Genomic DNA, 27,412 nt, shown 5'->3' on the forward strand with positions numbered 1-27,412 from the left:
TAAAAGTAGCATCGATGCGGGAATGAAGTTAGGGATTTGAGTTTCTAATCTGCTAACCATAAAATGGTTTATGATTAGATGTACTCAGGGAAGGATAATAGGGAGGCAGAGGAAGTAGAAAGGAAGGGACGAGAGGAAAGAGGGAGAAAGAAGGTAGAGGAAATAATAATAATAATTTATTGGATTTGTATGCCTCCCCTCTCCGTAGACTCGGGGCGGCTAAAGAGAAGGAGATAGAAGGAATTAAATAATATGAAATGTAGAGGGAAAACAGACAAGAGATAAAAGTACAAAAGCTGCAAAATTAAGATATTTGTTTATGGCCTATTGGATAGAAATGTATAATTATGTCTCTTTTGATATGATTTACGGTATATTATGGATGTCTATGTGAAGTTGGTGGGGGGGGAAATTATCAAGTCAGCTGGAACAATCAGAAGCTCCCGTTTTTCATGCTACTTTTTGCAAAAAAAAAAAAAGTGCCCTCTTTTTGCAGCCTAAAGTGCTGATCCTCTGGGATAGTGGGATGGGGAGGGTAAGGCTCAGGAGCCACGGAGGACAGACCAGCTTGGGGGAGAGGGGAAATCCAGTGTAGGTAGTCCACCTTTAGTAGGCTGGGCCAGATCTTCCTCCTCAGAGGCTGAGATGCAAGCAGGGAGCTCGGCGAAGCGACGCTCTTAAAATTGGGGACAGATCTGCCCCCCACTGAAGTCCTCCTGCCTCCCTTCCAAGCCTCCTCCTTCCCCCCTTTTGAGCCGCTGTTCCCCATCCCGTGGGTCTCTGGCCCAGGGCTCCTCCTCCATTTCACCCGTGTCCATATGCCAGATTCCCTCCCTCCCTCCCTCTCTCTCCTCTTCCTCCTCCCTTCTGGCAGAGAAACAGTCCCTCTCCCGAACCCAACACGCAGGCAACTGCCTGTGCCGGGACCCCCCCACTTCTGCCAGCCAGGAAATATTTAAAATAATCCTGTCTCGCTGCCTAATTGGGTTATAATTGTTGCATTCTTCAAATCCTGTCTCGGCTGGCTAGAGATGGGGGGAGTACTTACAAGCTGGGGGGGTGCAAAGATTATAGCTTTTAATGGATCCCAGGAACAGGGGAAGGGGGTATTTCTTCTGCCCCTTCAGTGGTGTCCTCCCTTCGTTTCGTCTTCTCTCTTCGTCTTTCTTCCCTTTTAAGATTTCAACCTCCCTATTCCGCCATCAACCGATCCGTTTTCCTCTCTCTTTACCCAGCACTCTTCTTCTTCTTCTTCTTCTTCATCGTCGTCTCCGTTTTCTCATCCTAGGGATGGGCACGTAAGCCCGGAGCACTCCCCCCCCCCAAAAAAAAGACCAACGTCCCGCGTTTCATTTCTGCTGAGCTTCATCCGATACGGTGGTGACCTCAATGGTCGTGTGCTCTTCCGGGGCCGAAGCACTTTCCATCACACTGGACGGCAAAGCCAGGATGGTGCTTCCCCCGGGAGACATTTGCGTCACGTTCTGGATGGCCGTGCCCAACCCTGGCAGGGGTGAGCAGCTGGAACGGGCTCATCACTTTGACCACCGTGCTGCTGTCCTGGATGGGCCGCGGTGCTCAAGACGGTGAGGTTGGAAGCTTCGGGGGTGGATTTCCAACGTGTTGGGGGATGGCGGAACCCGACGACGCCAAGATGGTGTATCCGCCCAGCAGCGGGGGAGGCGGGAGAGCCGGCCGACGTCACCTGGGTGGTGGCCTTTCCGAAAGCAGATGCCGGGAGGGCAGAGAGCACTTTGCCGATGGGCAGACCGGCCAGCTGGGTGATCGGCACGCCTGGGGCCAGGGCGATCTGAGCCGACTGACGTCAGCAGTTGGGCAGGTGATGGCCGGGGGTCCTGAAGTAGCCCGGGTCAGCCTGGGGCGTTTGATAGGAGAGGGGGATGGAGACGGGCGTCAAGGTCATGAGCACGTTGTTGAGATGCTGGGATTTGTGCTTCAGCTCCTTGGCTCTCTTGCGGTGCTCGTCGCACTGCTGCTCCAGTGCTGGAGGTGGGAAAAGGGGGAGAATTATGAATCATCGATAAAAGGGTGAACAAATTCAAAATGACAAACTTAAACTGTTAAACTTTAAGTTTAGAAACTTAAAACTTTCACCTATATTGATAGTAAAGATCTTAAAAGCTGTAATCAGGTCAACAGATAAGTTGACACTATTTACGACATCGGATAAATTTATATATATGAATTTACCTCTTCTTTCTTTCTTCTTTTTTAATTTCTAATTTTTCCTCTTCTCTTTCCTTCCCCCTTTTCTCTCTTTCTCTTTAGCCTTATTTTCTTCTATATATGTAAGCGTGCATTTTGATTTATAACCGTATACAGTGATCCCTCGATTTTCGTGATCTCGTTCTTCGCGAAACGCTATATCGCGATTTTTCCCACCCGATGACGTCACTCTCTTCCTTCCTTTCTCATCTTTCTTTCTCTCTCTCTTTCTCTATCTTGCTTCTTCCTCTCTCACACTCTCTTCCTCCCTCTCATCTCTTTCTTTCCTTCTCTCTCTTTCTCTATCTCTCCCCCCTCTTGCTGGCGGGCGGCGGGCGGGCGGGCGAGCAGGGGGCATCAGCGAGGGAAGACCCAGGGAAGGTTCCTTCGGCCGCCCAGCAGCTGATCTGCTCGGCAGCGCAGCGAGGAGCCGAATCGGGGTTTCCCCTTTGCGTGGGCGGCAGGGAAACCCCGATTCGGCTCCTCGCTGCGCTGCCGAGCAGATCAGCTGCTGGGCGGCCACAGCAGCAGCGAGCAGACGAAGATCGGGGTTTCCCTGCCGCCCACGCAAAGGGGAAACCCCGATTCGGCTCCTCGCTGCGCTGACCGAGCAGATCAGCTGCTGGGCGGCCACAGCAGCAGCGAGCAGACGAAGATCGGGGTTTCCCTGCCGCCCACGCAAAGGGGGAAACCCCGATTCGGCTCCTCGCTGCGCTGCCGAGCAGATCAGCTGCTGGGCGGCCGAAGGAACCTTCCCTGAGTCTTCCCCGCCGCCCACGCCAAACTCCACCATCTGCGCATGCGCGGCCATGGAAAAAAGGGCGCGCGATGCGCAGATGGTGTTTTTACTTCCGCAACCTTACATCGTGAAAAATCGATTATCGCGAGGGGTCTTGGAACGGAACCCTCGCGATAATCGAGGGATCACTGTACTCTCAATTCATATACATTTGTACCAATATTCGCATAGTCCTTTTGCTTTATGTATCCCCTCCCCTATTTATCTTCAACAAAGGAGAGAAATAGGACCTGGGAGACAGTACCTGCTAAGTCTCGTGTGTATTGCTTCCTGGAACGGTCCATTTGGCACTTGTGGCTGGCCAAAACTTTCTTCACAAGGTCCAGCATGCCAAAGTTCTGGACTGTGTTGTTTAGCAGGATGGCATCTAATGGAAACAGGATGAAAAAACAAAACATCCTAATGGCTGACAGAAGGCATTCTATCTACCATATTTCTCAGAGTATAAGATGCACTTTCCTCACCCTTAAAAGTAGATTAAAATTTAGGTGCCTCTCAAACCCTCTGCACATCACATTTTCACCCTCCCCAGCCCCCAGAAGTATTCTACAGGCCAAAAACGGGCCCGTTTTTGGCAAAAACAGGCCATGCGGAGCAATGCAGAGTGCTTTTGGGGGCCAGGGAAAGTGAAAATCTGATATGGGGAGGCTAAAAACGGGGGGGGGGGGGGGGTTTCCCCCCTGTAAATTTATGTCTTATAGTCCGAAAAATATGACATAAATCCATCCAGAAATCCACCCATCTATCTTATTTGCAGTGAGGGAAGGAAAGAAAGATGTAGGAATTTTTATTTATATAGTCCCCAGTCCTCCAATTCCTCTTTCAAAATGAAGTAAATGTATAGCTGCATTAGCACTTAGATTTTCAGCTTGTTTGAAGTGGAAAAGTGAAATAATGATTTTACTTTTCATACTTTGTAAAAACATCATAAATATCAAATGTGTATGTGGAAAATTATGGTAATGCAATTATTGTGTTTAATTATTTTTGTACAGAAAGTTCATTCAGTGACCATGCAAAGTTACAGCAGTGGCTGGAAAAAGTGGCTTATGACTGTTTTTCATACTTTCAACCACTGCGTTTCCCCTGGTCGCATGATCAATATTCAGAAGCTTGACAGCTGACTCATATTTATGACGGTCGCAGTGTCCTGAAGCCATGTGATCACCTTTGGGGGTTTCCGACAAGCCAAGTCAATGGGGAACCTAGATTCACTTAACAACCCAATTACGAGCTTAACAACTGTGGTGATTCACTTAACAACTATGACAAAAAAAAAAGCTCATAAAATGAGGCAAAATCCACTTGACAAGCCAATTCTGGCTTCCCCCATTGACTTTGCTTGATGAAAGTCATCAGGGAAAATGACAGACGGAGGTTGTGTGACCCTGGGACATTGCAATCATCACAAACATATGTCAGTTGTTGAATTTCCTAAATTTTCATCATGGGACCACAGGAGATACCACAATGATTATAAGTGTCAAAAACGGTAATTGTGAGAACTGGTCACCAGTCCTACTTTCAGCGTCACTGTAGGCTCAAACAGTCACCACCAAAAGAATTGGACTACTGCAACCCTTCTCAAATAGTGGGCCGGGCCCCCTGGCGAGGGCACAGAACGATGCCAGGAGGGCGCATGTGACCCTAGGGAACATGTGTGGCCTCTCTCGATCGATTCCCCTGCACGGGGAGTGTTTTCACAGTTGCACACTGCTCCGAGCCCGGAAGAGAAGGTGGCCAAGCAGGATAGGGTGGCTGCGTGGGTTCTTGTTGTTCTCAGCAGGTGCCACAGTAGCCATGAACGGTGTGGTGAACCTGCTGCTGGATAAGGAGGAGCGTCCTCTGCAGTTGGGCAAAAGCTTTGAACGGCACCCTAAAACCTCCTTCCACACAATTCGATGTGAGTCCCAGTTAAAAGTGGCGGTTACGGGCCAGGCTGGCAACCACAAAACATCAATTTGATTAAGCTGGCCTGGCCTTATGTCAAAAGAGGGCCCTAACCACGGTAGCCTGTGCCTGCCTACCCAAAAACAGGCTCCGGTGTGACTCACTCCCAGCCAGTAGTTTACTTGCAGCTTATAATTAGTAAAATAATAAATATTAATACTAAAATTCCACTGAGGCCCAGATCAGAGAGTTGGGGGGGCAAAATGTTCATTTCTTTCAGGGGGGGGGGGGGTTATAACAGAAAATAATATCCTGTAAGATATAAGGGGAAATAAACATTAATACAATCAAAGGAATGCTCTAACACAATTAGAAACTCAAAGTCCCTTCACCATGACGGTGTTTTGTAGACTGGCCTATTGGGGCACCTAGAGGGCGGAACCTAACTAATATGTAAATTTAACTCAGTCCCTACCAATCAGGCTAGAGTATTACCCACATTGGACTCTCTGTAGTAGTGCATTGGAGGAGCACAGGACTACTGTAAATAAAAAAAATTAAGAAACTGTTCAGATAATTTCTTTGCAAGGTAAAAGCATGGGGATATCCGGTTCTCACCGTTCAGCTGCAAAGGGAGTTCCTGGATTCTTTGCTGCAGGCCCTTCATGGCTTCCACGAATTCCACGCTGAATTCCTGCACCACTTCCTCCAGCAACCCGGCATCTCTCAGGGCTCGCCAGAAGGTGAAGGCGTCATCTGGAGTGGAAAAGTCGCTTAACAACTGTCTTGCTTAGCAATGGAAGTTTTGGGCTCCATTGAGGCCATAAGTCAAGGACTACCTATATCTAATCTTTTGGCATTTTAATCAGTTTTTATATTCGCAACTGTTTTTAACTATATTGCAGACCACCCAGAGTTGCCTTGGACAGCAAGAGGGGTGGCATATATATTTAATTAATAAATAAAACATGGGTACTTCCCCTGTGGGACCCGACTTTTAAAACAGGGTGATGGGAGAGTGAAAGAATATCAAGATGATGTCACCCAAGCCAGGAATCCCCAAACCTGACAATTTCAAGACTTGTGGAATTCAACTCCCAAAAGTCCACAAGTCTTAAAGTTGCCAAGTTTGAAGACCTCTGACCTAAGCCACCGATCTCCCCCCCACACTTAATTTTTTCCCCAACTATCAGTATCTCTTCAGTGCTCAGGGAGAGGAATCTTGCTTTGTTCCACTTAGATGTGCCCAAAAAATTGACCTCAAAACTTGCTGCAAGGGCTCTTTTATTGCTCTGTGGCCCTGCACAAGGAAAGATAGAATAGAATAGAATAGAATAGAATTTCTTTATTGGCCAAGTGTGATTGGACACACAAGGAATTTGTCTTGGTGCATATGCTCTCAACGTACATAAAATAAAATATACATTTGTCAAGAATCATGTGGTACAACACTTAATGATTGTCATAGGGGTCAAATAAGCAATGAAGAAGCAATATTAATAAAAATCTTAGGATATAAGCAACAAGTTACAGTCATATAGTCAACATGGGAGGAAGTGGGTGATAGGAATGATGAGAAAAACTAGTAGAATAGAAGTGCTATTCTAGATGATGTTTGCTTTTTTGAAAGCCTTTCAGGTTTGCACTGAACATCGTGTGGGAGGGTCTAAGAGCATTACCTCCAATAGACGTGGTCCACTCGGTGGTATCCTCACAGGTTTCTATGGTGATAGTGGCAGGAGATCCGTTGACTGCAATTAAAATTGTGCAACAAAGATCATTTGATCCTTAATTCTCTTCCTCTGATTAAAAAAAACATTCTCAATTTTCAACATTCTCACAGAAACCTTGCATCTGTCAGAAATTGTAAATAATTCAGACAAGAAACTTTAAAGGCAAAGGAGACATATTTTGACATATTGCTGAATGACATATTTAGCCTATCATCAATGGCTGGATTCGGAAGGCAGCATGGAACTGTCAAGCAGCAAGATGAAAAGCAGACAAAATTAAAACATAGAGAAAAAGAACAAAGCCTATCGAAGCTTCTTGTCTCATGTGTATATCTCACTTTGATAGTGTGGTGGAGGAGAAGGATTTAGGGGTAGTGATTTCTGACAGTCTCAAAATGGGTGAGCAGTGTGGTCGGGCAGTAGGAAAAGCAAGTAGGATGCTTGGCTGCATAGCTAGAGGTATAACAAGCAGGAAGAGGGAGATTGTGATCCTGCTATATACAGTGCTGGTGAGACCACATTTGGAATACTGTGTTCAGTTCTGGAGACCTCACCTACAAAAAGATATTGACAAAATTGAAGGGGTCCAAAGACAGGCTACAAGAATGGTGGAAGGTCTTAAGCATAAAACGTATCAGGAAAGACTTAATGAACTCAATCTGTATAGTCTGGAGGACAGAAGGAAAAGGGGGGACATGATCGAAACATTTAAACATATTAAAGGGTTAAATAAGGTCCAGGAGGGAAGTGTTTTTAATAGGAAAGTGAACACAAGAAGAAGGGGGCTCAATCTGAAGTTAGTTGGGGGAAAGAGCAAAAGCAACGTGAGAAAATATTATTTCACTGAAAGAGTAGTAGATCCTTGGAACAAACTTCCAGCAGACGTGGTTGGTAAATCCACAGGCACTGAATTTAAACATGCCTGGGATAAACATATATCCATCCTAAGATAAAACACAGGAAATAGTTTAAGGGCAGACTAGATGGACCATGGGGTCTTTTTCTGCCGTCAGTCTTCTATGTTTCTATGAGGTGGAGTGGGGCAGGATTTAACAACTGGTTCACTTGAACCGGTGTGAACCAGCTGAAGGCTGCATCTCACCACTGGGTGAATGGCTGGTGAAAATTAAAACAGCTCTCTCAAACTGCGGTCTGTTCTTAGGTTTTGCTTCTCTACCTACCGTCCGCAGAGGCTGGAGTGAGAGGCGTGTACTCTGCCGAGCTCTGGCTGCTGAGAGAGACTCTGGCTCCGGTCAGATCGATTTTAGTGCTGCGGCACGTATTCGAGCAAACTTTTGTATGCTCGTAGAAATCCAGCTTGCCTGAATCCATGATTTTCCTAAAACGACAGAAGGGAGTATGTGTAGCTCAGGATTGAACTGTGGGGCACCTGGTGTTCTCGTAGTTTCCTCGTAGACATTTCTTTACCCAACTAGAGAGTGGTGCGGTGGCCTAGAGGTAGAGCCCTTGCCTCACAATCAGGAGGCTGTGAGTTCATTCCTAGGCAGAGGCAGATATTTCTCTCTTTCTCTCTCTCGGCACCATGAGAATGTACCTCTACTGAACAAAACTCCGCATTGGTGACAGGAAGGGCATCTGTGACCAGTAAACACTCTAATAGCTCCATGCAGTTGCCCAGACTCCGCCCCGCAAGTTGCCCATTAAAATATGATGATGGTTTCTTTACCCAACGAGGTATCATCGGGGCTAGAAGGGAGTGGAGTGTCAATGGTCCGACTAGCAAACCCAGGGAAAGTAGACCCTCTCGGGGACTTTGTAATCCCGAAATCAAAACTTTATTGGATACACCATTTCGGCACTGAAGAAATAAAACCAGCTCCGAAGTTTTCCTACACAATGCTACATAGTTGTTCTGTCGGGCTCACTGGTAGAATCCTCCCAAAAATTCACAGGTACAAATTTCAGACACACACACGTTTGAAAATTCAAAACAATGTTCTTTATAATGAAAATTCACTTAAACCAAGCCCTCTTTTGGTATAGCAAAGAGCACTCGTCTCCAAACAAACTGGTAATTTGTACAAGTCCCTTATCAGTCCTGTGATACTTAGCTTGCAGCTGTGAGGTAATTCACAGTCCTTCTTTCACAAAGTGAAACACACTTTGCTCTGGTTTAGTTTCAAAGCGGGGAAAAATCAGCACACACAACAAGTCAGTCAGTAAAGCAGTCACGAAACACAAGGATCAGATAATCCTCCACAATGGCCAAACCCATAGGCTGCTCTTTATAGCAGCCTCACTAATGACCACAGCCCCACCCAACCACAGGTGGCCTCATTTTCTTTGATAATAATCTCTCAGTTGTTGCTGCCTATGCATCGCTCTCCGCATGCGTGGCTGTATCATTAACTCTTGTTCCGAATCCAGGGAGGAGCTAGATAATTGATCTCCTTCTGAGCTGTCTGCCCCACTCTCCTCCTCCCTGTCACTCATGTCTTCTTGGTCAGAGGAGCCTTCATCAGCAGATTCCACCGGGGGCAAAACAGGCCTGCAGCATGTGGATGTCTCCCCCACATCCACAGTCCTTGGGGCAGGAGCTGGGCCAGAGCTAACCACAACAATAGTTAAACACTGGTCTCTGTCAGAGTTTAGAAGCTGGCCGCCCTGAAGTAGAAAGGACATCAGGCACTGGAGAGGTTTTGGAATGAAGACGCTACAGCAGGAATTCTTCAGAAGACTTCTACCTCTTCTTAGTATCAACACTATATTCTCTATTCTACATTACAGAACACCAAACTATCTTACTGGATGACTCTACCACTACTAATCATAAACTACAACAAACCATCACTGACCACAAGCCACTTCTATGCAAAGGTTCATTACAGTATATACAGATCTTGACTAATCAGGTCATAGCACATTCTGCTGATCCACTATGACTCAGCATTCCTTTTACTTTACACTAATTACAGTACAACCTTTTCCACTGTGACTGGAATATTACCCCAGATTAGGGTTAGGCAAAGTTGGTTCTTCTATGACATGTGGACTTCAACTCCCAGAATTCCTGAGCTAGCATGATTGGCTCAGGAATTCTGGGAGTTGAAGCCCACAACTTGGCCTACCCCTGCCCCAGGTACTAATCCTGACAGTCTTCCCTTTGTCCCATCTATAGTGGTCACGCTGTCCAATTATGAATCGGTTTTTTTTGTTTTGAGAACAGTTTGTTATTTTGTTGGACACCTGCAGTAGTGACCTTGATGGGTTCTTGGTACACACGGCCTATTCTTGGATCATCTGCATTCCTTCTCCCCCCTCTACTTCTTTTGTAAGTTGAATAGCGGGTAAGTTCAAACTGGACATGGAGTTTGCAATAAGTAGTGAATTACCTTAGCATGATCCCGTTCATCCGAATTGCCCTCTTCCAGTCCTTCAGGGTGGACTTGCCAGCCAAATGCACAAATTCCTTAGGACTTATCAAATGATTGTCATACTGTAAGGAGATAGAGAGAGATGTAACACGAAGAAGACAGCCAATAAAGTAATGGCCGGCAGAAATGGCCTTGGGAGACAGGAGGAAGAGCAGCAGGCTAGTCAATAGTCAGGTCTAAGCCCACAGAAGGCCTGAAGGCCTGACAACCATCTCAGAAGAGACCCTCCCTAGTTGGTTGGGATGTAAAGGTGAGGGGGAAGAGATGTACTTTCAGACCTGTGAGATTCTGTTCATGGAACTTTACAATAAAGTAGAATTAGTTCATCTGAGTGTGCTTCCTGCTTGGGCTAGGAAAAGGCAAAAGGAACCCCCCTCTCTATAATATAATAATATAATGATATATTTAATTGAATAATTTATTTATTTATTTATTTATTTATTTTTATTTATTAGATTTGTGTGCCGCTCCTCTCCGTAGACTCGGGGCGGCTCACAGCATACAATGAAACAATTCATAACAAATCTAATAAATTTAAAAAACTTTTTAAAAACCTCATTATTAAAACAGACATACACACAAACATACCATACATAAATTGTATAGGCCCGGGGGGGGGGGGGGGTGTGCCTCAATTCCCCCATGCCTGATGGCAGAGGTGGGTTTTAAGGAGTTTACAAAAGGCAAGGAGGGGGAAGGCAGTTCTAATCTCCGGAGGGAGCTGGTTCCAGAGAGTCGGGGCCGCCACAGAGAAGGCTCTTCCCCTGGGACCCGCCAGACGACATTGTTTAGTCGACGGGACCCGGAGAAGGCCGACTCTGTGGGACCTAATCGGTCGCTATTAATTCCTCAATATTTAATCTCATTTGATTATCATATTACAACATAAGATATTCTAATTTCTAATTTGCTTTCTATCCTATTTCGTCTAACTTCTATATGAATTTCTCCAATACATACTCAATCTTCTATTTCTAATTATATTTACTTAGGAATATACCTTCTCCATTGCATAGAGACCCATATACGTACATATCTAACCTGCCTTTACCATACATTTCATAACTCCACATCCCCATTGTTTATATGAATTAGTAGCTCAGAAAAGTAGACATGGACACAATACCATTGTAAAAAATTTATATACCGTATATTTCTAACAAATAATAACAATACAGTAGTACCCCTAGATACGAGCATAATTCGTTCCAGAAGGGAGCTTGTATCTCGAGCAAACTCGTATCTTGGAACAAATTGCTTTAGACTTTGTTTTTCCCCTCCAAGATAACCAAAAGCAAGGATTCTTGCGCCACCTAGTGGACGCTTGGCTCGTATCCCGAATTTGAGCTCGGGAGTTGAACAGAAATGTCTCTCCCCTTCTGGCTCGTATCTTGAAATACTCGCATGTAGAGCAGCTCATATCTAGAGGTACTACTGTATTCAGTATGCGACACAGATTGATGAATCATTATAATAATCTCACCTGCACACACTTCACGTTGATGCCTGGGCAAACAAACTTCCGCCATATGAGGTTGGCTTTGCTGTCGCCACAGGTGATGGGATAGGCCACCTCCGCTTCCAGGCACTCCTCTCCTTCCGCCATCTTCACTTCAAGTTGAGGAATCAAAAAGCGTTTTTAAATGAGAAAAAAGATTACACAGCCACAAACAACTAAGAGTGGTGATGAAGGCTGGAAAGGTATTACCCGTGTTATCAACTCCTTCCCCCATCTATGAAATTCTGTTCACAGCAGTGGGGCCTGTCACAGAAATAATGATACACCTGGCCCTTTCGAACCATGGTTTGTTGAAAAAACTGGAATAGCTAGGCTTGGATATTGCCCTAAATGAAAACCGAATAAAATGCAGTCTGAGCGCCCTCTCTCCATCAGAATGACTTTGAGAACAGAGTGGGAAGGGTTTTAGTTTGTTAAGTGGTTAGAGGTTTTTGTGTTTTACTTTGCAGGTAGAAAGCAAGACACAGGGGAAACACGCAAACAAACGGAATGAACAGTTTCAGCCATTTCTCAACATCCTGTTGTTGGCATTTTGGAGCTGTTAAGTGGGTTGCCCCGAGACAGGCTGAGGGAGTTCAAATGAGAGCCCAGAACGTAGTGGGTGTCTTTGGGCCATTGCGGGGGAATAAAATCTGGGAAATACAGGTAGTCTTGGGATTACAACATTTTTAGCAACAATTTGTAGTTATAACGGCACTGAAAAAAGTAACAGGACTGTTTTTCACATGATGGTTGCGGCCTTCCCATAATCATGTGATCAAAATTCCAAACTGGCTCATATTTATGACGGTTGCAATGTGGTGGGGTCATGTAATCCCCTTTTGTTACCTTCTGACTAGCAAAATCAATGGGGAAACCAGATTAATAAACTCTTAATAAACTCATGATTCCCTTAACAATTGTGGCAAAAAGTTGTAAAATGGGGTAAAACTCACTCAATAATTGCCTTGTTTAGCAATCTAACTTTTGGGCTCAATTGTGGTCATAAGTCAAGGATTAGCTGTACTGCCAAGCCTTGCGCTGTCTGAGAAAGGATGGGCTACATACGATGACAATAGAAATATTTATTTAATTATTTATTTTATTTATTATTTAGATTTGTATGCTGCCCCTCTCCGAAGACTCGGGGCGGCTCACAACAAGATAGAACAAGTCATAAATAATCAGAAAACTTTAAAATGTATACAAGATTTAAAAGAACCCCATATACTAACAGACGCACACACAAACATACCATGCATAAATTAAACATGCCCGGGGGAGGTGTTTCAATTCCCCCATGCCTGACGGTAGAGGTGGGTTTTAAGGAGTTTACGGAAGGCAGGGAGAGTAGGGGCAGTTCTAATCTCTGGGGGGAGTTGGTTCCAGAGAGTCGGTGCTGCCACAGAGAAGGCTCTTCCCCTGGGGCCCGCCAACCGACATTATTTAGTTGACGGGACCCGGAGAAGGCCCACAAGAAAGACGTAACTCTGCAAACAGAGCGACTGTCAGGCTCCAAAAATTAAGAAAGACTCATGGCAATTCTTCCAAATGAAGTTCTTATCTTGTTTCACACTTACAGAGAGGATCTTATCAAGCTGAAGCTGACTGCTCCCTATAGGAAGCATAGAACTCTAGGAGCTGTTAGGAAGGAGAAGCTGTCACACCAATTATCTGAATTGAGCTGTGTTTTGCTCCTCTAAAATGTTCCTGCTCTGGAAGTCGAAGGAAGGGAGGGAGGGAGAGAGGAAAAGAGAGGTGGAGAGAGAAAGTGGACAGAGAGATGGATGGAAGGAGTGATGGGAAGAAGGAAGGAAAGGAAGGAGATATGGGAGGAAGGCAGGCTGGGGGGATAAAAGAAGTGGAGATAGAAGAGAGGGAGGGAGGGAGGGAGGGAGGGAGTGGACAGAAAGAGATGGATGGATGGATGAAAAGAAGGCAGACAGGCAGGAAGGAAATGGAGGAAGGAAAGTGATGGAGGGAGGGTGTTGTAATCATAGGTTTTTAGGCACTGAACTTTGGGATGGAATATTGCTGAAGGGTGATGTTTTAGTCTAATGGGTGCTGTATAAACCTTATTCTTCCTCTATGGAAAGGCAGCAAAGTCCAGGCTGAGTAAGCAAGCTGCAGAATCCATGACCACGTGGAAAATAATTAACTTTATATACAGCATGAAGATAACGTACAGCTAACTTCCATATGAGGAAATATATGCCTTACTCTCATTCCTTTGCTAATCACCAGTAAACACACAATCCAGAAAAAGGTAATGAATGGAGCTTCCATTAATTATCTATAGGGAAGTCACGAGGAGGTTACCATGAGTGAATAGTAGTTGGGGGATGGCTTAATGTATGTGGCGTTCGCGAATTGGTTGTTCTGTACCACATGTCAGGAAAAGTGAAATACAATAAAAGGAGCGATCTTGATTCAATGGAGGCCGTCTCACAGAGAAAATATTCTCCGTTGCTTTATTTTGATGTGGCAATTATGGCATCCTGTGCCTTCCTAGAGGTTGGCCCACTGGGGAAGGGCTGTTTCCCTTCAGGAGGGAGTGGACAGAAAGAGATGGATGGATGAGAGGAAGGCAGGCAGGAAGGAAGGAAATGGAGGACGGAAAGTGATGGAGGGAGGGAGTGGACAGAAAAAGCTAGATGGAAGGAGTGGTGGAAAGAAGGAAGGAGAGGATGGAGAGATGGGAGGGAGAGAGGGAGGAAGGAACTGGATGGAGAGAGAGGATGGAAGGAGTGATGGAAGAAGGAAGGCTGGAGGGATGAAGAAGTGGAGACTTAAAGGGAAGGAAGGAAGGAAGGAAGCAATAGGAGAAATAAAGGGAAGGAGAAAAGGAGGCAGGAAGAGAAAGCAGAATGAGGCATAGATGGAAGGAGTGATGGGAGGGAGGAATACAGGAAGAGAGGAGGGGGCTTGCTAGTGCCCATCTGAACTGAATTGTCTTTTACTTTTTAAGTGTCCATCGCTTGCTGCCCAGTGCTGAGCTTCTCTCCTCCTGGGGTCTTCTCAAACACCCTGAGAGGGGCCATGGCTTCTCTCACGCGCCAACTAGAACCTCACACACACACACACGCTCCCAGCTAGCCTGGTGGAGACCAATATCCCAATTCCCCACCCTTACCTAAAAGGGCTTCCTTCAGATGGGCAGAGGCGGTGAAAGCTGCGGCAGCCGCAGCAGCGGCATTTTCGGTCTCCAGGGTGTCTTCATTGAGGTCACTGCTGGCCAGAGAGGAAGGGAAGGAAACAGAAGGAGACAGTGAGGAAACTTTCCTCTAGAAAGTTGACCTGGCTTCTCCAGGTCGGCTTTCTTTTCGTAAAATAAATGGTGTCCTACACTGTTGTTCATCTGAGGACTAAAACTCACCATCTCCTAATGATTGGCTCAAAGTCATACCCAACCAGCTTTCATGCCTATGGCAGGACTAGAACTCACTGTCTCCTGGTGATTGGTCCAAAGACAGCTAGATGGATTTCATGATTAAGGTGGGACTAGAATTCACTATCTCTTGGTTGACAGGCCAAAGGTCTCCCAGCTGCTTTCATGCCTACGGCAGGACTAGGAGGATGTCAAATGATCCAATTGTGATTCTATCCACCCTACCAGCTAAATATTTCATCTTTTGACTCACCCGTGCTGGGACAGATTGGTGGTAACTAGGACGGTCTTCACTTCCTCCACACCGCTGCCATCAACCAAGTTATCCGGAGTGGTTACCACGACAACTTCCTCCATATGCATGCTCATATCTTGTGCCGCCATAATTAAGGAAGCCGCTCCAGAACCTTCCTCCTGTAGAAGAGGAAAAGAGTGAAGGAGTTACCATTCTACTGAATCGACTCTGAACACATTTCATAATCAGACTAAACAATGCAGGTTGGCGAACCCACAGGGAAGAGCCTTCTCTGTGGCTGCCCCGACGTTATGGAAACAACCCCCCCATGTCTGTATTGCTCCCACTTTACTGTCCTTCCGAAAGGCTGTGAAGACTTGGCTTTGCTGGCAAGGCTGAGGGCTGTGAATCTTATCTCATCCGATTATAACTGTTCTGTATGTATGTGGGCTTGATTGGATAGTTCATTAGGGTTTATTATAGAAACATAGAAGACTGACGGCAGAAAAAGACCTCATGGTCCATCTAGTCTGCCCTTATACTATTTCCTGTATTTTATCTTACAATGGATATATGTTTATCCCAGGCATGTTTAAAGTCAGTTACTGTGGATTTACCAACCATGTCTGCTGGAAGTTTGTTCCAAGGGTCTACTACTCTTTCAGTCAAATAATATTTTCTCATGTTGCTTTTGATCTTTCCCCCAACTAACTTCAGATTGTGTCCCCTTGTTCTTGTGTTCACTTTCCTATTAAAAACACTTCCCTCCTGGACCTTATTTAACCCTTTCACATATTTAAATGTTTCGATCACGCCCCCCCTTTTCCTTCTGTCCTCCAGACTATACAGATTGAGTTCATGAAGTCTTTCCTGATACGTTTTATGCTTAAGACCTTCCACCATTCTTGTAGCCCATCTTTGGACCCGTTCAATTTTGTCAATATCTTTTTGTAGGTAAGGTTTCCAGAACTGAACACAGTATTATTCCAAATGGGGTCTCACCAGCGCTCTATATAAGGGGATCACAATCTCCCTCTTCCTGCTTGTTATACCTCTAGCTATGCAGCCAAGCATCCTACTTGCTTTTCCTACCGCCCGACCACATTGCTTACCCATTTTGAGACGGTCAGAAATCACTGACAGTCTCAAAATGAAATCACTGTCCCATTATGGGTTTTACTGTTCTTATCACTAATTATTTGACTTGTTTATTCTATGATTTACTGTTGTAAGCCTCCCCGGGTCCCATTGGGATTGGGTGGCATATAAGTCAAATTAATTAAATTAAAATTTTAATCAGGATCAAAATCAGCTTGCAGAGTAGTAGAGGTCGGCCTCAACGTACATCCACCCATTGAGCCCAACATTTTTGTTGCTCCGTGAAACATTTCTTAGGTGAATTTAGTCCCATTTTATCTTTTGTGCCAGTTGTTGAAGCGAATCAGTCAAGTTAGTAAAATGGTTGTTAAGTGATATTCTGGCCTCCTCATTGACTTTGCTTGTTGGATGGTCGCAAAAGCGGATTTCTTGACCCTGGAACATAGCAACCGTCATAAATATGAGTCAGCTGCCAAGCATCTGAGTTTTGATCACATGACTGTGGGGATGCTGCAACAGTCGTGTCAAAAACGGCCCTATATCACTTTTTTTCAGTGCCGTTGTAACTGAACTCTCACTGAATGAATGGTTGTAAGTTGAGGACTACTTGTAGATGGATTACTGTTGGATGCTCCTAGCTATGTTCATCCAGTTTTAGCTGATTATTATTATTATTATTATTATTATTATTATTATTATTATTATTATTATTTATTTGGATTTGTATGCCGCCCCTCTCCGCAGACTCAGGGCGGCTAACAACAATGATAAAAAACAACATGTAACAATCCAATTTAATAAAACAACTAAAAACCCTTATTATAAAAACCAAACATACACACAAACATACCATGCATAACTTGTAATGGCCTAGGGGGAAGGAATATCTTAATTCCCCCATGCCTGGCGACAAAGGTGGGTCTTGAGTAATTTGCGAAAGACAAGGAGGGTGGGGGCCGTTCTAATCTGGGGCGAGTTGATTCCAGAGGGCCGGGGCCGCCACAGAGAAAGCTCTTCCCCTGGGGCCCGCCAAACGACATTGTTTGGTCGACAGGACCCGGAGAAGGCCAACTCTGTGGGACCTTATCGGCCGCTGGGATTCGTGTGGTAGAAGGCGGTGCCGGATGTATTCTGGCCCAATGCCATGTAGGGCTTTAAAGGTCATTACGAACACTTTGAATTGTGACCGGAAACTGATCGGCAGCCAGTGCAGGCCGCGGAGTGTTGCAGAAACGTGGGCGAATCTAGGAAGCCCCACGATGGCTCTCGCGGCCGCATTCTGCACGATCTGAAGTTTCCGAACACTTTTCAAAGGTAGCCCCATGTAGAGAGCGTTGCAGTAATCGAACCTCGAGGTGATGAGGGCATGAGTGACTGTTCTTTTTGCCCTCTGCACATCAGGGTTTTATGTCTTTGTATTCTACATTATCACAGCTATTTTGGGTTAATTAAAGAAATCACAGGAAAACAAACCATGCCTAGCACCAATACAGGAAACCAAATCAGGCAAATTAGCTAAACATTAAAAGACACTAGAGCTGATCAGTGGGGTGAATTGATTCTTCAGAGAATTGTCAAGCAAGTGTAACATCCCAGCAAACACATGTGCAGAAGGAAATTGTTTCTCTTCCAAAGACCGCAGGCATCTGGCTAAGTGCCACTTCATTCCCTTACAGCCTTATTTGAGAATCCTTCACAGGTAATTTCACAGGAAAAGGACAATAAATGGATTTCCCCATTTTACTAAGCCGTAAGAATATTGGCATGACTGGACTTTATTGCAATGTGTTAAACCCAGCCTCAAGGCACGTGAGAAATATTCTTGCAGCACCAAGACAAGCAAGCATCCAATACCCGTTTCCCTGAAAATAAGCCCGGGCACAGTGATGGCGAACCTATGGCACGTGTGCCAGGGGTGGCATGCGGAGCCATATTGGAGGGCACGCGAGGCATTGCCCTATGGGCAGCGCGATGTGCCAATGCTGCCGCCGTGAGTCAGAGTGAAAGTTTCCGCTGCCCACATCGCAAGCAAACAGAAGTGGACCTCCTGTACATGGGGAAAAAATGAGACACACTCATAAAATAAGCCCTTGTGCTTATTTCAGAGCCCAAAAGAAAATAAGACCTGGTCTTATTTTCGGGGAACACCACAAGGAAAAAAAATAACGATTTCCAGAAGTGCTACAAAACATTTACAACATAAACCAACCATAAATGTGAAAAATGGTCATAAGTCACAACCTCCTTTTACTAAGATATATATTTATTATATATGATTTATGTTTTTAATAATATACTGCCGAGACTCACTCTGATCAATCAATAAAATAAAAAACTATCAAAATCAAATTCAGTGGTGTTGCAATTTTGAACAGTTACTAAATGAACTGTTGGAAGTCAAGGACTACTTACACATATTGCATGGTTTCACTCTTGTCCCCCCTTTGTTTCATTTCCAAAGTTTATTCCCTTAAAAGGACATTCTATAAATGTCTTTATTCTCAAGTTTTCAAATGCAGGATTTAATATTATTTAATATTTAACAATAGTACTTAAATCATCCAGGACTCAGTATTTAAAAGTTAAGCAGCCACTGCTTACCAGTGGTTCTCAAATACAGTTCCTCATGTTGTGGTGACCCCCAACCATAAGTCTAGCGCCAATTCTCCCAACAAAGCTTTAAGCTGATTGGCAGGAAGGTCAGAGGGACACCCCCACTGTGAATTTGATTGGTCGGATTGTAAAAATATATTCCAAGTTGCCAAAATAGAAGCTTTAGTTCCTAACACTATGTGAAATTTGTCTTTCCCCATGATCCTAGGCAACCCCTGTGAAATGGTAGTTCGATCCCCAAAGGGGTCCCAACTCCCAAGTTGAGAACCACACTGGCTTAGACAAAAGCTATTAAAACACTCGGGGCTGCTGGAGTGACAGATAATTTCATTTGCTATATTTATTTTACTATCCCATTTGTTCCTTCTTGCTGTTCCAGTTCGTTTCCTGAATAAAAGGTTGACTTCACAGGTTTTTTTTGAAATAGGTAAAACAAAACACAATTATTATTCTTGTCCCACATTCAACAGCAAAAGCCACTTAGGGGAACACAATCACATCCCTGAAGGTATTAGGAACGGTGATACAGGAATGCCAGAACACAATTTGTGTTTTAAAAGTTATGTAAGATTTTTTAAAAAAAGAATACAAGTGAATGCAGCTACATGGAGCAAGTTCCTATGAGCATCCTCGCCTTCAAATGCCTGAAAGGCCTTTTGGAAGAGTTTGAAAACCTGGACCTGCCAACTCGCAGGGGGCTTGCAGAGAAATAGGCAACCCATACAAGGGAATATTTGCAACTCATAGTTGAACTATGGGGTCTTTGATGCTCTGCGCTTACTGCCGTGATGACGAGCATATGGCACACAAGCCTGAGGGTGTATGCAGAACCATGTTGCCTGGTCTGTTCCTTTTTCAGGTTTCTGGTGCGCATGCATGTGCGACTATCAACTGGCCTGGTCTTCCATTTTCCGGTGTGAGCATGCACGTTGGCCAGCTGATCGTCGCATGCGCACCAGTAAGTAGAATACTAGCTAGGAAATTCCTTTTCTGTTGCACGCATATCCTCTGGGTAGCTCCAATTCTCAGTTGTGTCCCAGATGAACACACCTCTAGAGACGTGTGCACTCCCTCTTTCAGCACTCAGTGTTAAAAAGTTTCCCCATCACTAATAACTGGCTAAGTGGTTATATTTATTATTATTATTTATTTATTAAATTTGTATGCTGCCCCTCTCCGTAGACTCGGGGCGGATCACAGCAATAGTAAACAACAATGTACAATACAAATCTAATATTTAAAAATATCTAAAAACCCATAATTTAAAAAAGACATACACACAGCATACCATATATAAAGTATATAGGCCTGGGGAAGATGTCTCAGTTCCCCCATGCCTGACGGCAGAGGTGGGTCTTAAAAAGTTTACGAAAGGCAAGGAGGGTGGGGGCAATCCTAATCTCTGGGGGGGAGCTGGTTCCAGAGGGTCGGGGCCACCACAGAGAAGGCTCTTCCCCTGGGTCCCGCCAGACGGCATTGTTTAGTCGACATGACCTGGAGGAGGCCCACTCTGTGGGACCTAATCAGTCGCTGGGATTCATGCGGCAGAAGGCAGTCCCGGAGATATTCTGGTCCGATGCCATGAAGGGCTTTATAGGTCATAACCAACACTTTGAATGATCTTGCAAATGTTTCATTATCAAACTAGGTAACATCATCAGTGCTAGAAGGGAGTGAGATTTGTGAAAGAGGACAACTGTGGGGTCTTTGGTCCATTCTGATCTTGTTTTCATGTTTTCTTTCATTACCAAATTAGGTAACCTCATCAGTGCCATGCATGCAACCTTTGGGTGGGTTAATGCCTTGAAGGCTCTTCCTCTGTTTTTTAAAAAACTTTTATTATGTTAATCTTAACAACCTCCTTTTACTAAGATATATATATATATTAATGATTTATGTTTTTAATAATACAGTATACTGCCGAGACTCACTCTTTGATCAATCAATAAAATAAAAATAACTATCAAAATCAAGCAGAGCTGGTATGTAAACCAACAAGAATGGGTCTCCTAACATGAAAAGCCTAAATGCTTACTTACATATCAACTTATTTTTATACTAGCCAAAGTATGTGAGATAGGCAGTTACGCAGATGCAAAACATAAACATCAACATCCCATTTCAACCAGACTAGTTGATTAACTGGTAGTTTATTCACTGTCTCAGGTGGGTTTTCTTTAATATGAGACTTAGCATTTAAATGTGTGGCCTAACATCAAAAACGTCATCAAAAAAGCACCACAAAGAATGCTCTTTCTGCGCCAACTCAGGAAGCTCAAACTGCCCAAGGAGCTGCTGATCCAGTTCTACAAAGGAATCGTTGAGTCTGTCATCTGCACCTCTATCACTGTCTGGTTTGGTTTTGCAACCCAACAAGACAGACACAAACTTCAGAGGGGAATCAGAACTGCAGAAAAAACAATTACTGTACTGCCAACCTGCCTTCCATTGTACACCTGTATACTGCACGACTCAAAAAGAGGGCTGTGAAAATATCTATTGACTCCTCACATCCTGGACATAAACTGTTTCAACTCCTATCCTCAAAACATGGCTATAGAGCACTGCACACCAGAACAACTAGGCACAAGAAGTTTTTTTCCCGAACACCATGACTCTACTAAAATTCCCTCACCACTGTCAAACTACTTACTAAATCTGCACTAATATTACTATTTTTTCTCACGATTCCTATCATCCTTTTCCTCCCACTTATGACTGTTTGACTAACTTGCTGCTTGTATCCTTAACATTTTTATTAATATAGATTGTTTCCTCATTGCTTCTTTGACCCCTATGATAATCATTAAGTGTTGTACCTCATGTTTCTTGACAAATCTATATTTTCTTTTATGTACACTGAGAGCATCTGCACCAATGACAAATTCCTTGTGTGTCCAATCACACTTGGCCAATAAAATAGAATTCTTTATTGCCAAATGTGATTGGACACACAAGGAATTTGTCTTTGGTGCAAATGCTCTCAGCGTACATAAAAGAAAATATAGATTTGTCAAGAATCAGGAGATACAACACTTAATGATTGTCATAGGGTCAAAGAAGCAATGAAGAAACAACCAATAAAAGAAAATGTTCATTTGCCAAGAATCATGAGGTAGAAAGAATTCTATTCTATACTTATATAGTTAAATATAAATTTAATAAAAATAATAATAAAAGCACCTGTGAATTTTAAATTGCTCTTTTCTCCCTCCACTTTCGCCCTTTGGGGCTGAGGGAGGTTGGACATAGACCACCCCTCCTCCCATTCTGAATGGGCTTTGTAGTCCTTCCCGCTGGAAATGCCCCGCTTGGTCAAGATCCAAGCCAGAAAAAAATACTAAAAAAATACTTTAAAAAAGAGAGAGAGAGAGAGAAGCAGCTGCTCTTCCATACTCGGCTGCCGTGCCGTCCCTCCCACCACACGGGAGCTCCGCCGGACGCTTCCAGGCGCGCTCCCATCATTCCCAGCCGCGCCGGGGGCAGAGGCTCTCTTATCCCCAGGAGGAGCGTCCCGGGGTCCCAGGACTCCAACGCCCATCCGCCACCGTGGGAAGAGGCGAGCGGCGGGGAGTCCCAAGCAACCTGTGGCGGCGCGCCTGAGGGACGATTGGGGGAGGGGGTGGAAACAAGCAGAGAGGGCCGGCCGCGCGCACGCGCACTCCGCTCGACTAAGGCCAAAAGGGAGCGCGTGAGGGAGGAAGAGGCGCGCTCTCCTCAGTGAGGCCAGGGAGGGGGAGGGGTTGAGGCGCCAGCGAGCGCGAGGGGGGGGGGGTGAGCGGGGGAGACGGCCGAGCGCGGCGCTCCGTCGTCGTCGTCGTCGCCGCCGTCCGCCCGTCGTGTGCCGTAACGTCCTGACGCTCCGCAGGGATCCGCTGACAGGCCGGCCGGCCAGCCCGCCGTCTGGCGTCACCCGGGGACGGTTTCGCCCGCTTACCTCAGCCGCGGCGGCCCGAGCTCAGGTTCCAGCGCCGGCGGGAGAAGGAAGGAAGGAAGGAGGGAGGGAGGCGAGGGAGGAGGAGGAGGAAGAAAAAGAAGAAGCCGCAGCGGGCACCTCAGCGCCGTATTGTGAGTGTGTGAGGGAAAGCTTCGGTGCGCGCGGCCTCTGCTGGCTGTTGCGCAGGCGCACTGCGCCCCTGCTGCTTTCCCCCCCCTGTTGCGGCGCCGGGGCTGAGGCAAAGAGGGAGGAAAGAGGGGGGCTGGGCTCCCACCCGCCGCCGGGGCTTTTATTGGGGGAGAGCTGCCGGCCGCCTCCCCTCAGAACCCCAACAACCACCAGCGACTCTCCATGGCGCATGCGCGGGGGGCGCTGAGAGGCTTCATGCCCCCTCCCCCATGCCCGTCGCGCGCGTTCCTTGAGGGAAAATAGCCGCAGGACTTTTTCCTCCTCCCTCCCCCCCAAGCGTCTTAGGACTCCATCTCCCATCGTCCCCATCATCCGCCGGGCCGGCTTATACCGTCGTTTGAATTAAAAAACAAACAAACACTCCAAAGGGCCTCTACACGATGAAGGGGATTGGTTGGGAACTGGGAGTGGAAATGGAGAGGAGACCACGAGGAGATGAACAAGGCTGTGAATGTGCATGAGTGGGAGGTGGTGGGGAGAAACACCTCAAAGGGCCTCTATACAATGGGGTTAAGGGGGGTTGGTTGGGAACTGGGAATGAAATGGAGAAGGGACCACGAGGAGATGGACAAGGCTGTGGGAGATGGTGGTGGGGGAGAAACACCCCAAAGGGCCTTTATACAATGAGGTTGAGGCTTTTTGCGAACTGGGAGTGGAATGGAGAGGGGACCACAGGGACATGAACAAGGCTGTGAACTTCCCTGAGGAGTGGGAGGTGACGGGTGGGGGGGAGAGAGAACATTCTGGTAGGAGGTATAAGTTTGCTGTGAAAATCACATAGACATACAGGTAGTCCTCAGTGTAAGGTCACAATTAACATAGAAACATAGAAGACTGATGGCAGAAAAAGACCTCATGATCCATCTAGTCTGCCCTTATATTATTTTCTGTATTTTATCTTAGGATGGATATATTTTTATCCCAGGCATGTTTAAATTCTGTTACTGTGGATTTATCAATCACGTCTGCTGGAAGTTTATCCAAGGATCTACTACTCTTTCAATAAAATAATATTTTCTCATGTTGCTTTTGATCTTTCCTCCCAACTAACTTCAGATTGTGTCCCCTTGTTCTTGTGTTCACTTTCCTATTAAAAACACTTCCCTCCTGGACCTTATTTAACCCTTTAACATATTTAAATGTTTCGATCATGTCCCCCCTTTTCCTTCTGTCCTCCAGACTCTACAGATTGAGTTCATGAAGTCTTTCCTGATACGTTTTATGCTTAAGACCTTCCACCATTCTTGTAGCCCATCTTTGGACCCGTTCAATTTTGTCAATATCTTTTTGTAGGTGAGGACTCCAGAACTGAACACAGTATTCCAAATGTGGTCTCACCATCACTCTATATAGCAGGATCATAATCTCCCTCTTCCTGCTTGTTATACCTCTAGCTATGCAGCCAAGCATTATACTTGCTTTCCCTACCACCTGACTTCACTGCTAACCCATTTTGAGACTGTCAGAAATCACTACCCCTAAATCCTTCTCTTCTGAAGTTTTTGCTAACACTGAACTGCCAATACAATACTCAGATTGAGGATTCCTTTTCCCCAAGTGCATTATTTTACACTTGGAAACATTATGTTTATGTTTATTTAGATTTGTATGCCGCCCCTCTCCGCAGACTCGGGGCGGCTCACAACAAAGTGCAAAAGACAATTTACAACAAATCTAAATTTCTGCTAAAAACATTTTAAAAACCCCATTTCTAAACACACATACATACACACATACCATTCATAAATTGTATATGTCCGGGGGAGATGTCTCAGTTCCCCCATGCCTGACGACACAGGTGAGTCTTAAGGAGCTTGCGAAAGGCAAGGAGAGTAGGGGCAGTTCTAATCTCCGGGGGGAGTTGGTTCCAGAGGGTCGGGGCCGCCACAGAGAAGGCTCTTCCCCTGGGGCCCGCCAACCGACATTGTTTAGTTGATGGGACCCCGAGAAGGCCCACTCTGTGGGACCTAATCGGTCGCTGGGATTCGTGTGGCAGGAGGCGGTCTCGGAGGTATTCTGGTCCAATGCCATGAAGGGCTTTAAAGGTCATAACCAACACTTTGAATTGTGACCGGAAATTGATCGCCAACCAATGCAGACTGCGGAGTGTTGGTGAAACATGGGCATACCTAGGTAAGCCCATGACAGCTCTCGCAGCTGCATTCTGCACGATCTGAAGTTTCCAAACACTTTTCAAAGGTAGCCCCATGTAGAGAGCGTTACAGTAGTCGAACCTCGAGGTGTTGAGGGCATGAGTGACTGTGAGCAATGAGTCCCGGTCCTGATAGGGCAGCAACTGGTGCACCAGGCGAACCTGGGCAAACGCCCCCCTCGCCACAGCTGAAAGATGGTTTTCTAATGTAAGCTGTGGATCGAGGAGGACGCCCAAGTTGCGGACCCTCTCCGAGGGGGTCAATAATTCCCCCCCCCAGGATAATGGACGGACAGATGGAATTGTCTTTGGGAGGCAGGACCCAAAGCCACTCCGTCTTATCCGGGTTGAGCTTGAGTCTGTTGACACCCATCCAGGCCCCAACAGCCTCCAGACACCGGCACATCACTTCCACTGCTTCGTTGACTGGACATGGGGTGGAGATGTAAAGCTGGGTATCATCAGCGTACTGATGATACCTCACCCCATGTCCTTGGATGATCTCACCCAGCGGTTTCATGTAGATATTAAATAGCAGGGGGGAGAGAACCGACCCCTGAGGCACCCCACAAGGGAGAGACCTTGGAGTCGACCTCTGACCCCCCACTAACACCGACTGCGACCGGCCGGAGAGGTAGGAGGAGAACCACTGAAGAACAGTGCCCCCCACTCCCAACCCCTCCAGCCGGTGCAGAAGGATACCATGGTTGATGGTATCGAAAGCCGCTGAGAGGTCAAGGAGCACCAGGACAGAGGATAAACCCCGGGCCCGCCAGAGATCATCCATCAACGCGACCAAAGCAGTTTCCGTGCTGTAACCGGGTCTGAAACCTGACTGCTGGGGACCTAGATAATCGGCTGCTTCCAAGGACCGTTGGAGCTGGAGCGCCACCACCTTCTCAACAACCTTCCCCATAAAGGGAAGGTTGGAGACTGGCCGATAGTTGTTAAGTACGGCTGGGTCCAGGGAGGGCTTCTTGAGGAGGGGGCGCACGAGCGCTTCTTTATAGAGAGTTGGAAAAACTCCCCTCCCCAAGGAAGCGTTGGTAATCTCCTGGACCCAGCTTCGTGTCACCTCCCTGCTGGCCGAGACCAACCAGGAGGGACACGGATCCAGTAAACAGGTGGCGGAACTCACAGATCCAATGGCCTTGTCCACTTCATCAGGTGTCACCAGATCAAACTCTTCCCAGACAGCTGGACAAGTACGTGCCTCAGTCACCTCGACTGACTCGTTGTCAGTCAACTCTGTTTCCCAATTGGAGTCGAGGTCGGCCCGTATCTGAGCGATTTTATCAGCGAAAAACGTGTTAAAATCCTCGGCACTGCTCTGCAAGGGCTCCCCAACTCCCCCCTGATTAAAAAGGGAGCGGGTCACCCTAAACAGAGCGGCCGGGCGGGATTCCGCTGATGAAATCAAGGCGGCATGGTACACGCATCTTGCCGCCTTGAGCGCCACTTTGTAAGTCTTAATAAAAGCTCTTACAAGTGTTCGATCAGATTCAGACCTACTCTTCCTCCATCGCTTCTCTAGACGTCTCTTCTGGCGTTTCAACTCCCGGAGCTCCTCGTTGAACCATGGAGCTCTACGGGGTCTAGCGCCACGGAGAGGTCGCAAAGGCGCAATCCGGTCAAGAGCCTCCCCTGCGGCCTTGTTCCAGGCTTTCGCAAGAGACTCTGCCGAACTGTGGACAAGTGCCTCTGGGTCCATCTGCCGAACTGTGGACAAGGCCCTCTGGGTCCATCAGGCGTCTGGGGCGGAACATCTTAATTGGTTCCGCCTCCCTGCGGGGAAGGATTGGAGCCAGGAAGTCAAGCCGTAGTAGAAAATGGTCTGACCATGACAAAGGCAATGCTTCTAAGCCCCTTAGTCTCAGACCATTACTCAATTGCTCGGAAAGGAATACCATGTCAGGTGCGTGCCCTCCCTCGTGAGTCGGACCCCATACTACTTGAGTCAGGTCCATGGCTGTCATGGTGGCCATGAACTCCTGTGCCAACCCAGAGGTTTCGCCGAGTGACGGCAGGTTGAAGTCCCCCAAGACAATAAGTCTGGGGAACTCCACCGCCAACCCGGCTACCTCCTCGAGTAGCACAGGCAGGGCTTTTGACACGCAGCTGGGAGGCAGGTACGTGAGAAATAAGCCCACCTGAACCCCTAAGTCCAACTTCATCAAGAGTGACTCGCAACCCGCAATTTCCGGAGCAGTGAGTCCACGTAGGCAAAGGCTCTCCCTGGCTATAATAGCCACTCCTCCC

General features: G+C 46.3%; 1 protein-coding gene across 1 annotated transcript; it reads right to left on the minus strand.

The window, feature by feature from the left end:
• Window positions 1-1,226: 1,226 nt before the first annotated feature.
• GMEB2 (glucocorticoid modulatory element binding protein 2) lies at window positions 1,227-22,888 on the minus strand. The gene is given in 16 exon segments (XM_070748762.1): window positions 1,227-1,511; window positions 1,513-1,566; window positions 1,568-1,615; window positions 1,618-1,677; window positions 1,679-1,825; window positions 1,828-1,899; window positions 1,901-2,004; window positions 3,270-3,392; window positions 5,534-5,671; window positions 6,595-6,666; window positions 7,830-7,987; window positions 10,002-10,105; window positions 11,527-11,654; window positions 14,675-14,772; window positions 15,183-15,343; window positions 22,813-22,888. Coding segments are annotated over 15 exon segments (1,599 nt in total). The 5' UTR covers window positions 15,314-15,343; window positions 22,813-22,888; the 3' UTR covers window positions 1,227-1,349.
• Window positions 22,889-27,412: the final 4,524 nt, after the last annotated feature.

Source organism: Erythrolamprus reginae, chromosome 3 (assembly GCF_031021105.1).
Source record: "Erythrolamprus reginae isolate rEryReg1 chromosome 3, rEryReg1.hap1, whole genome shotgun sequence".
In the NCBI taxonomy this organism is placed as follows: domain Eukaryota; kingdom Metazoa; phylum Chordata; class Lepidosauria; order Squamata; family Dipsadidae; genus Erythrolamprus; species Erythrolamprus reginae.